Source organism: Sapajus apella, unplaced genomic scaffold, assembly GCF_009761245.1.
Source record: "Sapajus apella isolate SASKATOON/1434 unplaced genomic scaffold, GSC_monkey_1.0 scaffold4, whole genome shotgun sequence".
Lineage (NCBI taxonomy): Eukaryota > Metazoa > Chordata > Mammalia > Primates > Cebidae > Sapajus > Sapajus apella.
Window position 1 is genome coordinate 24,793,556 of NW_022436944.1, and position 17,331 is coordinate 24,810,886.

General features: G+C 40.9%; 2 protein-coding genes across 5 annotated transcripts in view; one reads left to right on the plus strand and one right to left on the minus strand.

Annotated features, from left to right (window-relative positions):
* Positions 1-246: 246 nt before the first annotated feature.
* Positions 247-1,911, minus strand: LOC116540819 (heterogeneous nuclear ribonucleoprotein C-like). The gene is made up of 2 exons (XM_032264589.1): positions 1,406-1,911; positions 247-1,366 (listed from the first exon to the last, which is right to left on the minus strand). Exons 1-2 carry the CDS (start codon positions 1,720-1,722, stop codon positions 802-804), a joined length of 882 nt encoding a protein of 293 aa, XP_032120480.1. The 5' UTR covers positions 1,723-1,911; the 3' UTR covers positions 247-801.
* Positions 1,912-5,838: 3,927 nt separating this feature from the next.
* GK5 (glycerol kinase 5) overlaps positions 5,839-17,331 on the plus strand; it is a 65,481-nt gene continuing 53,988 nt past the window's right edge. For 2 of the 4 annotated variants that reach the window (XM_032264575.1, XM_032264567.1), the window contains exon 1: positions 5,957-6,147. In XM_032264575.1, the coding sequence (XP_032120466.1) occupies positions 6,107-6,147 (41 nt within the window). In that variant the 5' untranslated portion in view covers positions 5,957-6,106. Of the gene's footprint in view, positions 6,148-15,852; positions 15,947-17,331 lie in introns of all 4 variants that reach the window. The other 2 variants (XM_032264549.1, XM_032264558.1) reach the window with 2 other exon arrangements.

The following is a 17,331-nucleotide window of genomic DNA, read 5'->3' on the forward strand; positions in this document are numbered from 1 at the left end:
ACAGGCTTGAGCCACCGCGCCTGGCCCACCACATTTTCTTTATTCACTCATTAGTTGATGGGCATTTAGGTTGGTTCCATATCTTTGCAATTGTGAATTATGCTGTAATAAATATATTTGTGTAGGTGTATTTTTTTTTTCTCCAAATTCCTGGTTTAATAAGGACTTGTTTATTTTGAAGAAAAAGGGTCCCAATCATCAGGCTGTTCACAAAAATAACCCACAGTATCAACTTAAGAAAACAAATCTTAAGACTATAACACTATTTTTCTAGAGGATGCATTTGACATGCCAACTCTCATTCACAAAAATACATCGTTACATTTGTGTTGAACTGCCCCACACAGCACACTAATGTTGGGGTGTAACACACATACTTCTAACTCAAAGCTGCTTTCAGAAGCTACTCAACTAAATGAGATTGCCTTTGCAGTTAGGGAAGCAACTACTGAACATATGTATGAATGAAAAGAACTGCACTCCCTTCATAACGAGAGATTATTTTGGAGACAGTTGATAAAAACCATACATCCTTTTTATTAAGTCATAAAGAGGTATCAAAATTAAAAGCAAAAATTACAGGGTAAGACTTAACAAAAACTACTAGGAGCGTCAAAAGAAGTGAAAATGGGACTAGGCGCAGGGAAATATGAATTAATGAACATGGGAAGGACAAGGATGGGGAGAGCAGTGAGCATGTGCTGAAGATACTAGGGGAGAGGATCTGGTGAAAAATTTGATCTTAGACAAGCGCCTAGGTAAAGAAATAATGGGATAAGATTTCTAAACCCCACTATGTGCTTAAGAGTCATCCTCACCATTGGCGCTGTCTCTGTCATCCTCTCCTTCCTCAGCCTCTTTTTCATCATCCTTGATCAAGTCTAGCTGGTCATCCCCCCGATCTTCATTATCATCATCATCCAGTAGGTCCCCCTCCTCAGCAGAGTCATCTGCACCCCCCTCAGAATCCATCTTCACATTAGTCTCATCTTTCTTCACGGAGCTGCTGCTCTGCTCCTCTTCTGACTTATCATTCTTCATCTCTACTGCTTGTTTGCTCTGTTCCTTTTCAATTTTTTCCAGGTTTTCCAGGAGAGAATCCACTTTTTGTTTTATCTGGGTCGGTTCCTTCTTAATGGCCTGAAGGTCATCTCCTTTCAACTTTCCAGACTTGGAAGATCCCCGCTGTCCACTCTTAGAATTGAAGCCACTTTTGCCCCTTCGTGAGGTGTTTCCTGATACACGCTGACGTTTCGAGGGCACTACAGCCCGCGCAATAGGAGGAGTAGGAGGTACACGTGCTGGATAACTGTACATCCTATCATAAGAATCCCGTTGAAAGTCATAGTCCAAGTCAAAAGAGGAGCTAAGTAGAGGGGACGGAGAAGGGTGTTCTGTTACTGACCCGTACATCTCCGCTGCAGATAGTTTCACACCTGCTTTTCCTCGGTTCACTTTTGGCTCTGCAGCCAGGTTGATATCTAAAACCTGGCCAGCAATCATTCTGCCATCCTCTCCTGCTACAGCAGCCCGGGCATTTCTCTCATTAACATATTGAACGAAGGCAAAGCCCTTATGAACAGAGCAGCCCACAATTTTGCCATACTTCGAAAAGATTGCCTCCACATCAGATTTCTTGACCACGAGAGTGTTTAGATTCCCAATGAACACACGGGAGTTCATGGAGCGAGGATCTGTCTTGTTGGTAACGTTGCTGGCCATTGTGTTTGATGATAAGGTTTCTCACAAAGCCGAAAATGTAGCTGAAGATCAAAAAAATCTCACAAGAGAGAGGAGGGAGAAGAGATTCGATTCTGAGTCTCCTACTCCCGGGTTCTACGTGCAGAAGCTGACTGCTGCTCGAGGTCGGCAACGCAGACACAACCGCTCAGTCTTCGTCTCTTCACAAAATCGGTGTATTTTTTTGTATAATGACTTATTTTCTTTTGGGTAGATACCTAGTAGTGGGATTGCTGGATCAAATGGTAGATCTACTTTTAGTCCTTTTAAGGAATCTCCACACTGTTTTTCATGGAGGTTGTACTAATTTACATTCCCATCAGCAGTCTAAGTGTCCCCCTTTCAACACATTCACCCCAACATTGACTGATTTTTGATATAGTCAATTTAGTTGTACATTTAAAAATAAAAGAGTATAATTGGATTGTTTGCAACACAAAGGATAAATGCTTGGCATGACGGATACCCTATTTACCCTGATGTGATTATCATACCTGTATCAAAATATCTCATGTAACCCCAAAATATATATACCTACTATGTACCTATAAACTTTGTAAAAAATTAAAATAAAGAACAATGACTGACCAGCTAACAAAGGACCTTAGAAGTCTCTGAGCCCTGTGCCCTGTTGCCCTTATACTTACTCCTTTCACTCAGGTAAGAATAGGGTAGGAGGTGCTGGCAGAGGAAAAAGAAAGTGGGAGAAACATGGCATCTCTTTGTTTCTCCAGGCCACTCCTACTCAACAGTGAAATAAGATCTTGATTTTTATCTGAGATCTTTAGGTTTGCTTTACCCAACACCCAGCAGCTGAGGTTATATGCAAAACTGTGTGTGTATAAGCATTTTCTTGGGAAGACAGTGTTCATCAGGGCCTCAGAATTGTTCAAGACCTGGAAACAATTTGAGGAACACTAGATTAAGTGGTTTCTAAGCCCCTGTTTTCACATTCTTTGATTTTGATAATATGTAATATAATTGTTTGAATTTATAAAAAGGATCATTAAGGAAGTGTCACAGTTCAAGAAGCCAAGAAATATACTAAATATTAACATCAGGTAACACAAAGCCGTTTTCTCTGTTGTGAATGGGGAACTGATATATGGTTACAATTATGTGCGAGACTGGCTAGGCTAGTTAGGTACACTGTATGCCCAGCTGTTTGGTCAAAAGCCAGTCTAAGAGTTGCTGTGAAGGTATTTTTTTTTTTTTTTAGAAGTAATTAACATTTAAATTAGTAGACTTTGAGTAAAGCATACCACCCTCCGTAACCTGGGTGAGTCTCAAATAATTGGTTTTAAGCTTTAAGAACAATGACAAGGCCGGGTGTGGTGGCTCATGCCTGTAATCCCGGCACTTGAGGGCAAGGTGGGCAGATCATGAGGTCAGGAGATCGAGACCATTCTGACCAACATGGTGAAACCCTGTCTCTACTAAAAATACAAAAAAAAAAAAAACTTAGCTGGGTGTGGTGACACGTGCCTGTAATCCCAGCTACTCGGAAGGCTGAGGCAGGAGAATCTCTTGAACCAGGGAGTAGGAGGCTGCAGTGAGCTGAGATTGCACCATTGCACTCCAGCCTGGTGACAGAGTGAGACTCCGTCTAAAAAAACAAAAACAAACAAAAAAACAAAGAACAAAGACAGGTTTCCCAAAGAAAGTCTTCTCAAAACTGCAACATGGAAACTCTTTTTTTCAGCCTGCTAGCCTGCCCTACAAATATCCAGGACTTGCCAGTGCTCACAATCATATGAAGCAATTCCTTAAAATAATAAACCTTTCTCTCTCTCTCTCTATCCTGTTGGTTCTGTTTCTCTGGAGAGCCCTAATAAGTGCTGGACACATTAGTCATTTATTTCAAATTACAATAATTCACACACACACATTAGTCATTTATTTCAAATTACCATAATTCACACACACACACACTAATCATTTATTTCAAATTACAATAATTCACCCCCCCAACACATACCTCCCCCCCCAAACACCCAAAAAGGTCAGTCCTGAGGCTGTTTGGAACAAATCAGCACTGTTGGACAGAGTACAAAGAAAAAAAATCCTACTCTTCCAGGAGTATGTTCCAAGCTTCACGTTGTGTGGCCAAAAAGCCAATTTGGTCAAATTGTCTGACACCAAGCTGTTTAACAGGACAATTTGGCCAAAAGGATGATTTGGCTGGGCATGATGGCTCACACCCATAATCCCAGCACTTTGGGAGACCAAGGTGGGAGGATTGCTTGAGGCCAGAAGTTTGAGACCAGCCTGGCCAACAGGGTGAAACACAGTCTCCACCAAAAATGCAAAAATTAGGCAGGCGTGATGGTTGTAGTCCCAGCTACATGGGAGGCTGAGGTGGTTGGATTGCCTGAGCCAAGGAGGTCAAGGCTGCAGTGAGCTGAGATGCCACAGCACTTCAGCCTAGGCAACAGAGCAAGACCTTGTCTAAAACAAGATTTGATTCAAAATTAGTATTTTATTTATTTATTTATTTAGAGGCAGAATCTCACTCTGTCGCCCAGGCTGGAGTGCAGTGGTGTGATCTCGACTCACTGCAACTCTGCCTCCTGGGTTCAAGTGATTGTGATTCTCCTGCCTCAGCCTCTCCAATAGCTGGAATTACAGGAGCCCACTACTACACCTGACTAATTTTTGTATTTTTGTAGAGATGGGGTTTCACCCTGTTGCCCAGGCTGATCAAGTGATCCACCAGTCTCGGCCTTGGAAAGTGCTGGGATTACAGGCATGAGCCACTGCGCCCAGCCAAATGAGTATCTTTTACCTTTTTTTAAAATTATTATTTATTATTTATTTATTTCAAAGACGGGGTTTCACCACGTTGGTCAGGCTGGTCTTGAACTCCACACCTCAGGTGATCCGCCCGCCTTGGCCTCAAAGTGCTTAGATTACAGGCGTGAGCCACCACGCCCAGCCATCTTTTACTTTTTAATTGATATACCAGTTAGCACTGTTAAACGTTTTCACACAAAACATATATTCATATGTTTGCTAATTTTACAAAAAGAAGATAAGGAATATTTTCAGGCCCTGGCTTCACAGAGTGCTGGAGACGTGGTGGTGCAGGCGGAACCACCTCCGCACTCCTGGCAGAACAGGACCCTCCCTGGGAAAGTTCCAGGCCCAGGAGGTAAGAATCTTGAAATTTCCACAGGACGCTTTGTACCTTTTGGCCAAGTGTCTGGATGAACCCATCCCCTTGGGTAGCAACAAAAGGTAAAGGGCCTCTGCGAGGCTTTCAGATCCCAAAAACAGCAACCGCTGGAGTGGAGCGCGATGGTCAAAGCAGCCACCTTAAGCTTTCTCCTTTCTTTCCCACCAGAGGGCTGGGAAAAGTCTTCTTCCTTGTGTCATAATTTCATTTAGCAAATACTTAACGCTTTGCATTGTGTGCAAACTTTACCACGTTTTCTGGGAAGAAAAGTCATGGGGAACTTTCAGTTGATTAACAAATAATACTTTTAGCCAAATTTTGAATTTTTTGTAACGTTTTTCATTTTTGAAAAACAGCACTTTACTCTAGCATATTCAATGGCTGTGCATTTAATAAACGGCAATAAAATCAAACCCAAAATGTTAGCAAAAAAAAAAAAAAAAAAGGAAAACAGGTATGGTAGTGACCTCTACAAATGCTTTAAGCTTGAAAAATTCTGCATGAACGCTGAGACACAGCTGAGTCTGTCAAAGTTACTCAGAGATTGTAATTTCTCCAGCCTTCAAGTCATAATCATGGGTAAGAAATGAATAAATGTGCCTGATGACGCCTTGAAACTTCTTGAGATTTTTATATAAACTAGCCTATACTTTTCTCCTTACGATTAGCATACGGGGTAGCTATTTTTCTTAGTAGAGATTCCTCAAACGTAGCCAGGGTTAAGAGAAACGCAGGCGCTGCCTCTCAGGAAGCTGGAGACGCAAGAGAAAGAATTAGGAGTTAAAGGCCAAGTCAACGCCAACCACGGCGATTGGAAGCCGATCCTGGCTGGCGAGCTGGGGATCCAGAGCATGGCGCAAACCCACCCACCTCTATCCACCCGGCGCCGCCGCCGGCGCGCGCCCATGACGTCACGGCGCCGGGGCGGGGCCCGCGGCAGGGGCCGGGCCTTTCTGGGATCTCGTGGTGGGGCGGGGTGGGGCCGGTGGCCCCGCGCGGCTCGGCGCCCTGGGGCCCTGGAGCGCCGGGGTTTATAGCGCGCCCGCTGGGGAGGCGGCTGTAGCGGAGAGGCGTGCGGGATCGGGATGTCGGGGCTGCCCACGGACCGGGAGCAGAGAGCACAGGAGCCGCAGCAAGCTGGCTTCGTGCTGGGGCTGGACGTGGGCAGTTCTGTGATCCGCTGCCACGTCTATGACCGAGCGGCGCGGGTCTGCGGCTCCAGCGCGCAGAAGGTGACTTGGGGGTGGGGTTAGGACCGGGTCTGACTGGGTTTTGCCGAGTCCCGGGGTCCTGCCTCGGGAGGCTAGCGGGCGGTCCCCACTCACCGCCCCGGAAGCGACCACCTGCAGCACCCGCGGGCCCTCGGGCCAGAGCGGCGCGCCGGGAAGGGCTGAGTCTCAGCGTTCCCTCCCTGGGCTGATCTGAACCTGGAGCGCCCTTCCTGTCCAGACTGAAGGCTCCAAGGGCCCGGTGTGTGACCTGCGCTGCCCGCTTGCCTGTTGCCACCTTGGGAGCCACCTGTCCAGCCTTACCTGGGTGGGACTGAGGTGACTCGCCAGACGGGACTGGGCAGGCTGTGCGTGTCCAGCCCGAGGGTGGTTTGTGAGTTGCTTGGTTCTTCCTGCACTTCCCTGATAGATTTCCCACTCCGTCTTTATTTACATTTTAATTTTTCACAACTTTTTTTTCTTTTTTCTCTTTTATATCATTTGGACTTGTGCCTATAACTTCTCATATTTTTGTAGAATTTAAGTTTATTCATTGTTCTTCACTTATCATTATTAACTACTACTTCAGAAAATGCTGGTTCCTCCCGTGAGCAATTGCCATGGATACTAGAGGTATTGGGCAAGTTTCGAAGGCTGTGTAGTCATCACTTTTTTATATTCCGTCTTTGAGAATTCATAGAATTCTTTTTTTCCCCTCGTTTGAGAGACCTGCCAAGTTGTTTGTTAGTAAAGCCTTGAACTGTTGATAATATTGGTCAGAAACCAGCAAATTGATATTCTTCTTTTCTCATATTAATGAAGTGTTGATTTCTATACAACTGTCAATGCACCAAAAATAATGTTTATTTGTTATGGCGTTCTTATTGTTGTTCCTTTTTTTCCTTTGAGACAGGGTCTCACTTTGTCACCCAGGCTGTAGTGCGGTGATGCGATCTCGGCTCACTGCAGCCTCGACTTCCTGGGCTCAAGTGATCCTTCCACCTTAGCCCTCCAAGTAGCTGGGACTACAGGAAGGGGCCACCATGGCTGGCTAAATTTGTATTTTTTTATTATTTTATTTTATAAAGATGGGGTTTTGCCATGTTGCCCAGGCTGGTCTGTAACTCCTGGGCTCAAGCAATCCACCCACCTTGACCTCCCAAAGTGCTAAGATTACAGGTGTGAGCCACCGTGCCCAGCCTGTGAGGGTGTTCTTATTTACTCTTCCCAGTACCAGCATCTTTTTATGTTAGAAATTTGAGGGAGGGCAGGAGCCATCAGTTACCTAAACCATTCCTAGCAGCACTGGATTTCCCGTTTTCTCAGTGTCCCACCCTTCTTCTCATTCACTTAAAGGTCTTTTTCTTTGTAGCACTTGCCCAGGAGCAGGTCCAACTAGAGTGCAAGTTAGTGTTACTGAGCATTTGTTCTGAGGAAACATCAGACTGCCTTCCATTCAATTTTTGTTATTGTTGTTATTTGTTTTCTTTGAGATAGAGTCTTGCTCTGTTGCCGAGAGTGGACTGCAGTGGTACTCTATCGGCTCACTGCAACCCCCGCCTCCCAGGTTTAGCAGTTCTCCTGCCTCAGCCTCTCGTGTAGCTGGGATTACAGGCACCGCCATCATGCTCGGCTAATTTTTGATTTTTGTAGAGATTGAGTTTCACCATGTTGGCCAGGCTGCTCTTGAACTCTTGACCTCAGGCGATCTGTCCACCTTGGCCTGCCAAAGCACTGGGATTACAGGTGTGAGCCACTGCACCTGGGCTCCATTCAGGTTTCAGAACCAAGACAGTGGAACTGGGACTGTAACAGTCCCTGGTCCCTTCTCTGGCTGGCTGTGTGGGAACACTGCCCACCCACCCACATGCTAACCCGCTGTCCCAGACTGAAAGGACAAAAAAAAGGCAGACACCATTTTTCTGTGACTTGGTACTCCTTATCTTTGTATGAGGATTCACCACAAACACAGTGATACTTTTTAAACTCCTTTTTAATTCTAGACACAAAGTACTTTTGTTTTAAGCACTTTTTTTTTTTAAAGGAATTGAAATATTTGGAACCAAAGGGAGAAATAAATTACTAGAAAATGCAAAGTTTCACAGTTAATATATAATTTGGGGCAGATCGTTATTTTTTTAAGGAATGAGGTGAAGAATCTCTAAGATGGATCAAGATTGCCGTGAGTGGCAGGAGGCCAGGATGGTTTGCACAGACTCTAAATTGTGGAAAATGTGTTTGGAAAAAAGAAAGATAGGAGTAAATAAAAAAAACACACACACACACACACACACACGCACACACGCACACACGCCTGCTCTTCCCAGATGAAGCACAGTCGTAGATTAAGAAATGTGCAGCATAATGATGGGTCAAAATTTACAAAATAAAGTACTGTTTTGGTGTGGGAGTTGTCATGAGGCTGTGTTGAAGTGACTTATCTATGTGGGATATTGAGTATCCATTGAAATGGATTTGTTCAGCCATTTACATTAATGAGCATTTAAATGCAACAGATATCATTTCAGGTGACTTAACATGAATGAATAAAAGTCAATGCTATTGGATTGTTAAAAAAAAAAAAAAAAAAAAGAAATGTGCAGCAATGCCTCTCTGTGTGATAGGAGTTTATAGCAGTACTGCTTAAAGTGTAATTCCAGGGCTGCTAGGATTGAGATAAAGAAAACCAAGCATTTAGGAACTTGTATAACAACTCAGCAGAGTAATTTTATGTATTGACTCTAATAATGAAACATTTGGGATTTTATTTTGTAAGCCATTTTTTTCTGGAAACTTTATAAAAATTATTGTTATTTTTAGAGGCAGATTCTAACTCTGTCCCCCAGGTGGCCTGATCACAGATCATTGCAACCTTGAACTCCTGGGCTCAAGCCATCTTCCTGCCTCAGCCTCCTAAAGTGTTGGGATTACAGGCCCAAGTTACTGCACCTGGGCCGGAAACTTGTTTCTTAAAAATTGTTGGTCCATAATGAATAGACATCTTTAAAAAAAAAAAACAAGCAGCAACTGATCCTTTATTGCAGATAGTTTGAGTTTTTTTGGAATAAGGAGCTTGCTGGTCTACATTGCTACTTAATACCTGGCTTAGTACCTCCTGGTTACAGAATAAATAATTGAATTGCAGTTAAACTGTTAGGAATTCATGGGGCTCTATGACTTAGACATAGCACTTGATTGTGTTTATTTTGTCAAGTGAAAATTATACCTCTTATAATATTCAGTTGGAAAGAATGTATAATAGAAACCTAAAACCTCTTAGTGTATGATTTGATTGATACTGGGAAAGAAATTTTTTTAAAAAAGAAAAAGACATCCCCCTTTATAGACAAGAACAAAATAGGCTGTGAGAAGGCATCAATCATTTCTTATGACATTTATTTTTTTAATGTTTAACAGCAGAGATACATTTTTAGCTTATTTCTGTAATTTGTATTTTTTAAAAAATCCTTCTTAGGTACTCTTAAATATTTGTATTAACTACTAGAGGAATAGTTTGTGTTGGAAACTCCACATAAGAATATTTGACATTTTGATTTTAAAAATGGGGAATATTTATTATGTGCCTCAGTGGAACATCATGCTTTTATGAAAAACTATAAAAAAGGATAATGTTTTGGTTGGAAGAACAGGACAGAAAGATCACTCCAAAGAAAACAATACCGTGTACTCTCTGTACATGCTTGAAAAATGGAGTATGTGGTTGTCATCTTTTGTTTTTAATTTAAAACATTTCTTTTTAACTTTTATTATATTCTTGATCTAATTTGGGTTTGGTCCTCCTGTCAAGGAACAGATTTCATTATTTTGACTTGTTTGGAGTTGGTATGTGACATCCTGATTGGTAAAGTGGGGAAGTGACCCTTGGTTAAGCCTGGAGGTTTATAGGCTTGAAGCAATGATACGCACATTGAATTTTTTGGGATAAGAAAGTGTTTCTGTAGTTGAACTATTATAGTCTGTAGTCATAAAAGCCTTACATAGAAAGGGCAGAAGTATTAATTGACAGAAGGAGAATAGATTGTGTTAGGTCTGTTTCTGATGAGCTCACTGGGGAATAAGGGATTCTTTTTCCACATCAGCTTGGGTAACACTTCCACTCCCAGTATTGTCACTGTTTCCTCAGAGTTCTTTTTTTCTTCATTTTGGCCTTTTCGTACTGCATGTTAGAGATTTTCCTTAACTGGTGATCTTGGTTGGTTATCTGCATTGTTTTTTTGGTACCATGCCTTACCCTAGCACTTAGATATATCTGTGATTTGCAAGTACAGAACTCTGGTTCAACCCCTCCAGAAGTAAATCTCTTATCTTCTGCCAGGTTAGGGAGGGACAGTGATCTGGCTGGAGGAGAGGAATTGGGGCTCCTTATAAAGACTTTGAATCAGTCCTATGTACTATCCCATCTGGCATCCTAGCCTTCAGAGGAACCTGTAATTTCCAGAGTTCCACTCTAGAATCTCTCTGCTCTCTGCTTATGGGCATCACTCTCATAGTTCACTTATATGTTCATTCATACATTCACTTTATGTTTATGGAATATCTAAGAAACATCTCATAGTTCACTCATATGTTCATTCATACATTCACTTTATAGAGTATCTAAGAAACCTTAGACACTTCTAGATGCTGGGGATAAAATGAACTAAGGAGACACATTCCCTGCCCTCTAGGAGTTCACATTCTGAGAAGCAGGGTAGAGGTGACCTGTCTCTGGTCTTACAGGCCATTATAAGGAATAATGGTTTTACTTTGAGTGAAATGGGAGCCAGGGTGAGTAGAGATGCAGTGTAATTTGAGTAGGGAGTGAGATACTGGCACTTTTTCCTCTGCCCTAAGCCAGGTAACACCTGCCCACTCACTGTTCATGTTAAAAACATTTGTTAAAATCCAGTCTGATCCTGTTTGCTCTCCTCTTCTCTTTGTCTGGGAGGAATTGGAGATGCATGCTTATGTTTAAGCCATCATTTTAACTTGAAGCCATAGATTTTTACGAAACTGATTTATTGATTGATTGATACGGTCTCCCTCTGTCTCCTAGGCTGAAGTGTAGTGATGTGACCACAGCCCACTGTATCCTCTACCTCCTGGGCTCAAGTGATTCTCCCACTTCAGACTCCTGAGTAGCTGGAACTACAGGTGTGGCCCACTACACCCTTTTTGTATTTTTGTAGAGATGGGGTTTTGTTATGTTGCTCAGCCTGATCTCGAACTCCTGGGCTCAAGCGAACCTCCTGCCTTGGCCTCCCAAAGTACTGGATTACAGGCGTGAGCCACTGCATCCAGTCCACAAAACAGACTTTTGGTGTATAGTTTTGTGAACTTTAGCACATGTGTAGAAGTAACCCCCAAGCTCCCTTGTGTTACCTTTTTGTAGTCACTTTCCTCACCTACCTAACCTCTGGTAACCACTGATCTGTTTTCCGTGATATAGTCTTGTGTTTTTGAGAATGTCATATAAATGGAATCATAGAGTAAGTAGCCTTTTGAGACTGGATTTTTTTTTCAGCATAATGCCTTTGAGATTTGTCAATGTTATTATGTGTATCAATTGTTTATTCTTTTTATTTCTAAGTATATGGATGTACTACATTCATTCACCAGTTGAAGTACATTTAGGTGGTTTCTGGTGATCATCAATAGAGCTGCTATAAACATTAGTGTACAGATTTTAAAGGGAACATTAAAAAAAACTTTGAACCAGTTCTAAGTACAATGCTATAGGGTAAATTTCTCTAGGGTAAATACCTAGGGTGGGATTGCTAGGTTATATGGTAAGTGAATGTCTATCTTAACAAAAAATTCAGAGGGGCCATACCATTTTGCATTATTACGAACAATGTATCAGAGTTCCTGTTGTTCCACACCCTCGTCAGTACTTGGTATCGTTAATATTTAAAATTTTGCTTATTTGATTTGATTTGCATTTCTCTAATGGCTAATGATGCTGAATATCTATCTTCAGGTACATATTTGTAATCCATATGTTTCTTTGGTGGAGTGCTTGAAGTCTTTTGCTCACTTTTAAATTGAGTCCTTTGTTTTCTTAATGTTGAGTTTTGAATTTCTTTATATATTCTAGTTACCAGTCCTGTGTTGGATATGTGATTTGCACGTATTTTCTACCAGTCTGTAATTTGGTCTTTTTATTTTCTTAGCAGTATCTTTTGCAAAACAAATGTTTTTAATCTTGATGAAGTTTAATTTATCGGTTTATTGTTATATGAATTATACTTCTGGTGTTCTAAGAATTCTTTGCCTAACCCTAAATCACAAGGATTTCTCTTGCGTTTTCTTCTAAACATTTTAGAGTTTTACATTTTACATTTAGATCTTGATCCATTTTGAGTCAGTTTTTGTGTAAGTTGTAAAGTTTGGGTTGAGGTTGATATGTTTCTTTTTTTTTTTTTTTTTTGCATATGGATGTTCAATTGTTACAACACCATTTGTTAAAAAGCTATCTTTTTTCCACAGAATTGCAACTTTTGTTGAAAATCAACTAGTCATATTTGTGTGGGTCTGTTTCTGGACTCTCTATTCTGTTCCATTGATCTATTTGTCAGTTTTTATGCCAATAGCATACTATTTTGATTACTGTAGCTTTATAGTAAGTCTTGAAATTGGGTAATGTGCCTCTAACTATATTCTTTTTTTATTCTCTCTGACTTTACTCTTTTTCAACATTGTGTTCACTATTTTATTTTTTTTTGCCTTATATAAATTTTAGAATCTACAAAAAGTCTTATTGGGGCTTTGTTGTAGAAATCTGGGATGGCGATTCTTTTAGCACACTGTAAATATTGAGGCACTTATTTCTGGCTTTCATGGTTCTGATGAGAAATCCACAGTCATTTAAATTGGTGTTCTGAGGCCGGACGTGGTGGCTCAAGCCTGTGATCCCAGCACTTTGGGAGGCCAAGGCGGGTGGATCACGAGGTCAAGAGATCGAGACCATCCTGGTCAACATGGTGAAACCCCGTCTCTACTAAAAATACAAAAACATTAGCTGGGCATGGTGGCGCGTGCCTGTAATCCCAGCTACTGAGGAGGTTGAGGCAGGAGAATTGCCTGAACCCAGGAGGTGGAGGTTGCGGTGAGCCGAGATCGCACCATTGCACTCCAGCCTGGGTAACAAGAGTGAAACTCCGTCTCAAAAAAAAAAAAAAAAAAAATTGGTGTTCTGTATATGTGAAATGTCTGACTGGTTTCAACCTTTTTTTCTTTTCTTTTAGTTTTTTTTCAGCATTTTAATTAGGACATCTGGGTGTGTAATGCTTTGGGTTCATTCTGGTAAAGGTTTTCTGAGTTTCTTGAATATATAGGTTTTAAATCTTTCATTGAACTTGGGAAACTTTTAGTAACTTTTGTTACTTCCCTCAAGTAATTTTTTTTCTGCTCTAAACTCTTTCTTTTCTTCTTTGGAGACTACTGATTAAACAAATATTAGACCTTTTGCTATGTCCCACATGTCCCCGGGGCTTTGTTCTTTTTTCCTCTAATCTTTTTTCTTTCTGTTGTACAGATAATTTCTACTGATCTATCTTCAAGTTTATTAATTTTCTTCTATCTCCCTTCTGCTACTGAGCCCATCCAGTAAGTTTTAAATTTTGTTTACTATATTTTTTAATTCTAAAATTTTCTTTTATGTCTTCTACGACTCTCTTTTTCCTTTCTTTTTAAAATAGGATATCTTTAAGGTGTTCTTCATGATGTCTTGATATACTGACCTTGATATACACATATGTAATTAAGTGATTACTGTCGTTACCTTTGCTGAGACTTTATGTCTTTCCATTTGTTTCAAGTGTATTCACTCCTCTTGGAGTATTTTCATAATAGCTATTTTAGACTCCTTATGAGATATCTGTGTCATCTTGGCATTGACATCTCTTGATTATCTTTTCCAATGTTAAGATTTTTCTGGTTCTTCATATGCCTTATAGTTTTGGATTGTATCCTAGACATTTTGAATATTATGTTAAAAGACTCTGGGTTTCTTATAAATCCTATGAAGGATCTTGTTGTATATCTTTTGTGTTCAGGCTACAAATTCATTCTTCTGTGGACTGCAGTTTCAATATCAGATCTGTTTTCAAAATCTTGACGGTACTACTTGGATCTGCCCTGTGTGTATACAACCTGGTAGTCAGTCTGGGACCTGGGTAATGGTCTATCCTTTAGTTCTATTCTTAATACCTTTGGTATAGTGTTCAGGATTACATCCATACAAGTGCAGCTTTGGGATGAGCCTAGGAGTTCATACAAAACTTTCTGTGGTATCTTTTCCAAGCTCCTCCCTCTCTGAGATGGTTCTGGTACTTTTTGATTCCCTGAACCTCCCCTTGTGGTCCTGGCCAAAAAACTGGGGCTTTTATTACCCCATTCGGCTGGATGTGTCTGGGGTTAGGCAGCGGAAACACATGGAGAAAAAAGCCATGGGGGTTCACCACACCCTCTTGGGATCTCAGCTCATCTAACTGGAAAGGAAGTTTTACCTTCCTCGGTATTTTAGGTACCTGTTGAGACGCACTGATACCACTATCACTGCTGCTGCCACCACTACAGGATTGCGTGGGTACAAAAGTATGGAGCCAAGGGAAAAAAGAAAAATGGGAGATCGCTCCCATTTCCTCTGAGTATTAGGAGTTCCCTTTCTCATTCTTTGAGCCAAAACCGTGGAGCTTCTTCTGGCTTTTACTCTGTGCCCTAGTTCCCAGTTCTGGTTTTCAGAATGTCTTGATTCTAAGCCAGGCAATTTCAGAAGAAAAATGGGAAACTCACCACCAGTTCCATGGCGCCTGAATTCTTATCTACTTCCCCAGTCCACCTCCTGCCATATGCTTTTTGCACAATAGCTGCTTCATGCATTCTGTCCACTTGTTACATTTGTGTTTAGTGGAAGAGACAGGGTGGAGTGTGCTTACTCCATCATGGTCTGAACCGGAATTCACTTTGCTAAAAATTAATTTTTAATTTTTTTTTTTTTTTTTTTAAGATGGGGTTTCTCCATGATGGCCAGGCTGGTCTTGAACTCCTGACCTCAGGTGATCCACCCACCTCAGCCTCCCAAAGTACTAGGATTACAGGCGTGAGCCACCGTGCCCGGCTATTTTTAATTTTTTAAAAGCCATTTTTCCTATTATAAAAACATGCCTTCCTTGTAGAAAACTTAGAAAATGGCCAGGCACAGTGGCTCATGCTTGTAATCCCAGCCCTTTAGGAGGCTGAGGTGGGTGGATCACAAGGTCAGGAGTTCAGGACCAGACTGGTCAACATGGTGAATCCCTGTCTCTACTAAAAATACAAAAATCAGCTGGGCGTGGTGGCTTGTGCCGGTAATCCCAGCTACTTGGGAGGCTGAGGTAGGAGAATTGCTTGAACCGGGACTGGGAGGCGGAGGTTGCAGTGAGCTGAGATCGTGCCACTGCACTCCAGCCTGGGCTACAGAGCAAGAATCCGTCTCAAAAAAAAAAAAAAAAGAAAAGTAGAGATAAAGCTAAAATCTTCTGTGAACTGATGACTTACTGCTATTTTGGTGTTGGCATGTAGTCCTTTTTTATTTCATATATGTATTTTTTCAATTTTAACAATAAAAATTAATTAGATACTAAAATCATGTTGTTAATTATTTTAACCAGTAGTTTTGATACCCAAAGACCCGTACTATTGACTTGATCTAATATTGTTTTTACTAAATCTTCTTTTCCTAAATAGGTAGAAAGTCTGTATCCTCAAATTGGCTGGGTAGAAATTGATCCTGATGTTCTTTGGATTCAATTTGTTACCGTAATAAAAGAAGCAGTTAAAGGTAATTGAATTTATCAAAATAACAATAATCTTTATGGTATGTTTTTGTGCGTGTGTGATAAGAGTTTTCATCAGGCTTCTGTAGTTGTGGTTTTCCTAAGTTATACATATATGTAGTATTTTATTGGGATTACAGTTTCCCAGTATTTTTCAAGGAAAATTTGTAATTCACAGTGATCTCCTTTGTCAGGGAAGGTAACATCTGCTGTGTCCTCTGGTTTGTCTCTTTTCAGCTGTAGTGTAAATGCTCAGCATTCCTCATTCCACGTTATAGCTGGTGCTGTTTTGATTTCCTGTTTGGCACAAAATACCAGAGGATCATAAACAAACATTACAGTTTACAGTTTCTGCTCTCATGAGTTTACAACTGAGTTATGTTTATTGTAAAATAAGTTTTCGTTTTTTTCTGACCACTTGACATAAAGTGCACTCCTGACCAAAGCTATCCTCTAAAGCTTAGTTCGTTAAGAATGTTAGAAACATTCAACACTGAAAACATCTCAAAACATTGAAATGGCAACCTTGTTTGAGAACACGTCAAAGATGACTTGCAAATGTAAATTCTAAAAGGTCTTTTGCTTCATTTTTCTGGCTGAAATGCTGCTGCTTCTCATCTTTTTGGTTTGAAATATTTCAAAGTCTGTGCAAAGTTGTAAGAATAGTACAATAAACTATTGTATATCTTTCTCCTAGATTCAAACATATTTTGCAATGTTTACCATTTTCTGTAAACTGTTTTTTTTCCTTCTGAACCATAGAAAAGGAGTATTTTCCCCTATAGCTGCAATGTAATTATCACACTCAGGAAGTATAACATTAACACAGTACTGTTTTCCAGTACTCTGTCTTCAATATTCTCTCGTCTTAGTGAAGACAAAAAACAAAAAACTTCTTTTTTCAATCTAGAACCCAGCCAAAGATGAGGCATTGCATTTAGCTGTCAGTCTGCTTAGGCTCCTTTCATCTAGAGCACATTCTTATGACGCTGGCAGTTTTCAAAAGTCCAAGCCAGTTTAGTAGAATACCCCTCATTTTGAGGTTGTCTGATTGTTTCCTCCCAGTTGGATTCAGGTGAATACCTTTGGAATACTGTGTGGGGGTCGATGTGTTTTCCTCAGTGCTCAAATTGAAGTTGTCCCAGATTTTCCCAGTGGGATAAATAGTTTTTGTTTTGTTTTGGTTTTTTTGTTTGTTTGTTTGTTTGTTTGTTTTGAGATGGAATTTCACTCTTGTTGCCCAGGCTGGAGTGCAATGGCACAATTTCAGCTCACCGCAACCTCCAACTCCTGGGTTCAAGCAATTCTCCTGCCTCAGCCTCCCGAGTAGCTGGGATTACAGGCATGTGCCACCATGCCCAGCTAATTTTGTATTTTTGGTAGAGATGGG

What these genes read in the sequence shown, in the direction of transcription:
- LOC116540819 (XM_032264589.1), bottom strand. Translation starts at nt 1,722, where the DNA reads ATGGCCAGCAACGTTACCAACAAGACAGATCCTCGCTCCATGAACTCC. An exon ending in TCTGCAGCGGAGATGTACGG is followed by an intron (nt 1,367 to 1,405) that starts GTCAGTAACAGA and finishes CCCTCTACTTAG; the next exon opens with CTCCTCTTTTGACTTGGACT.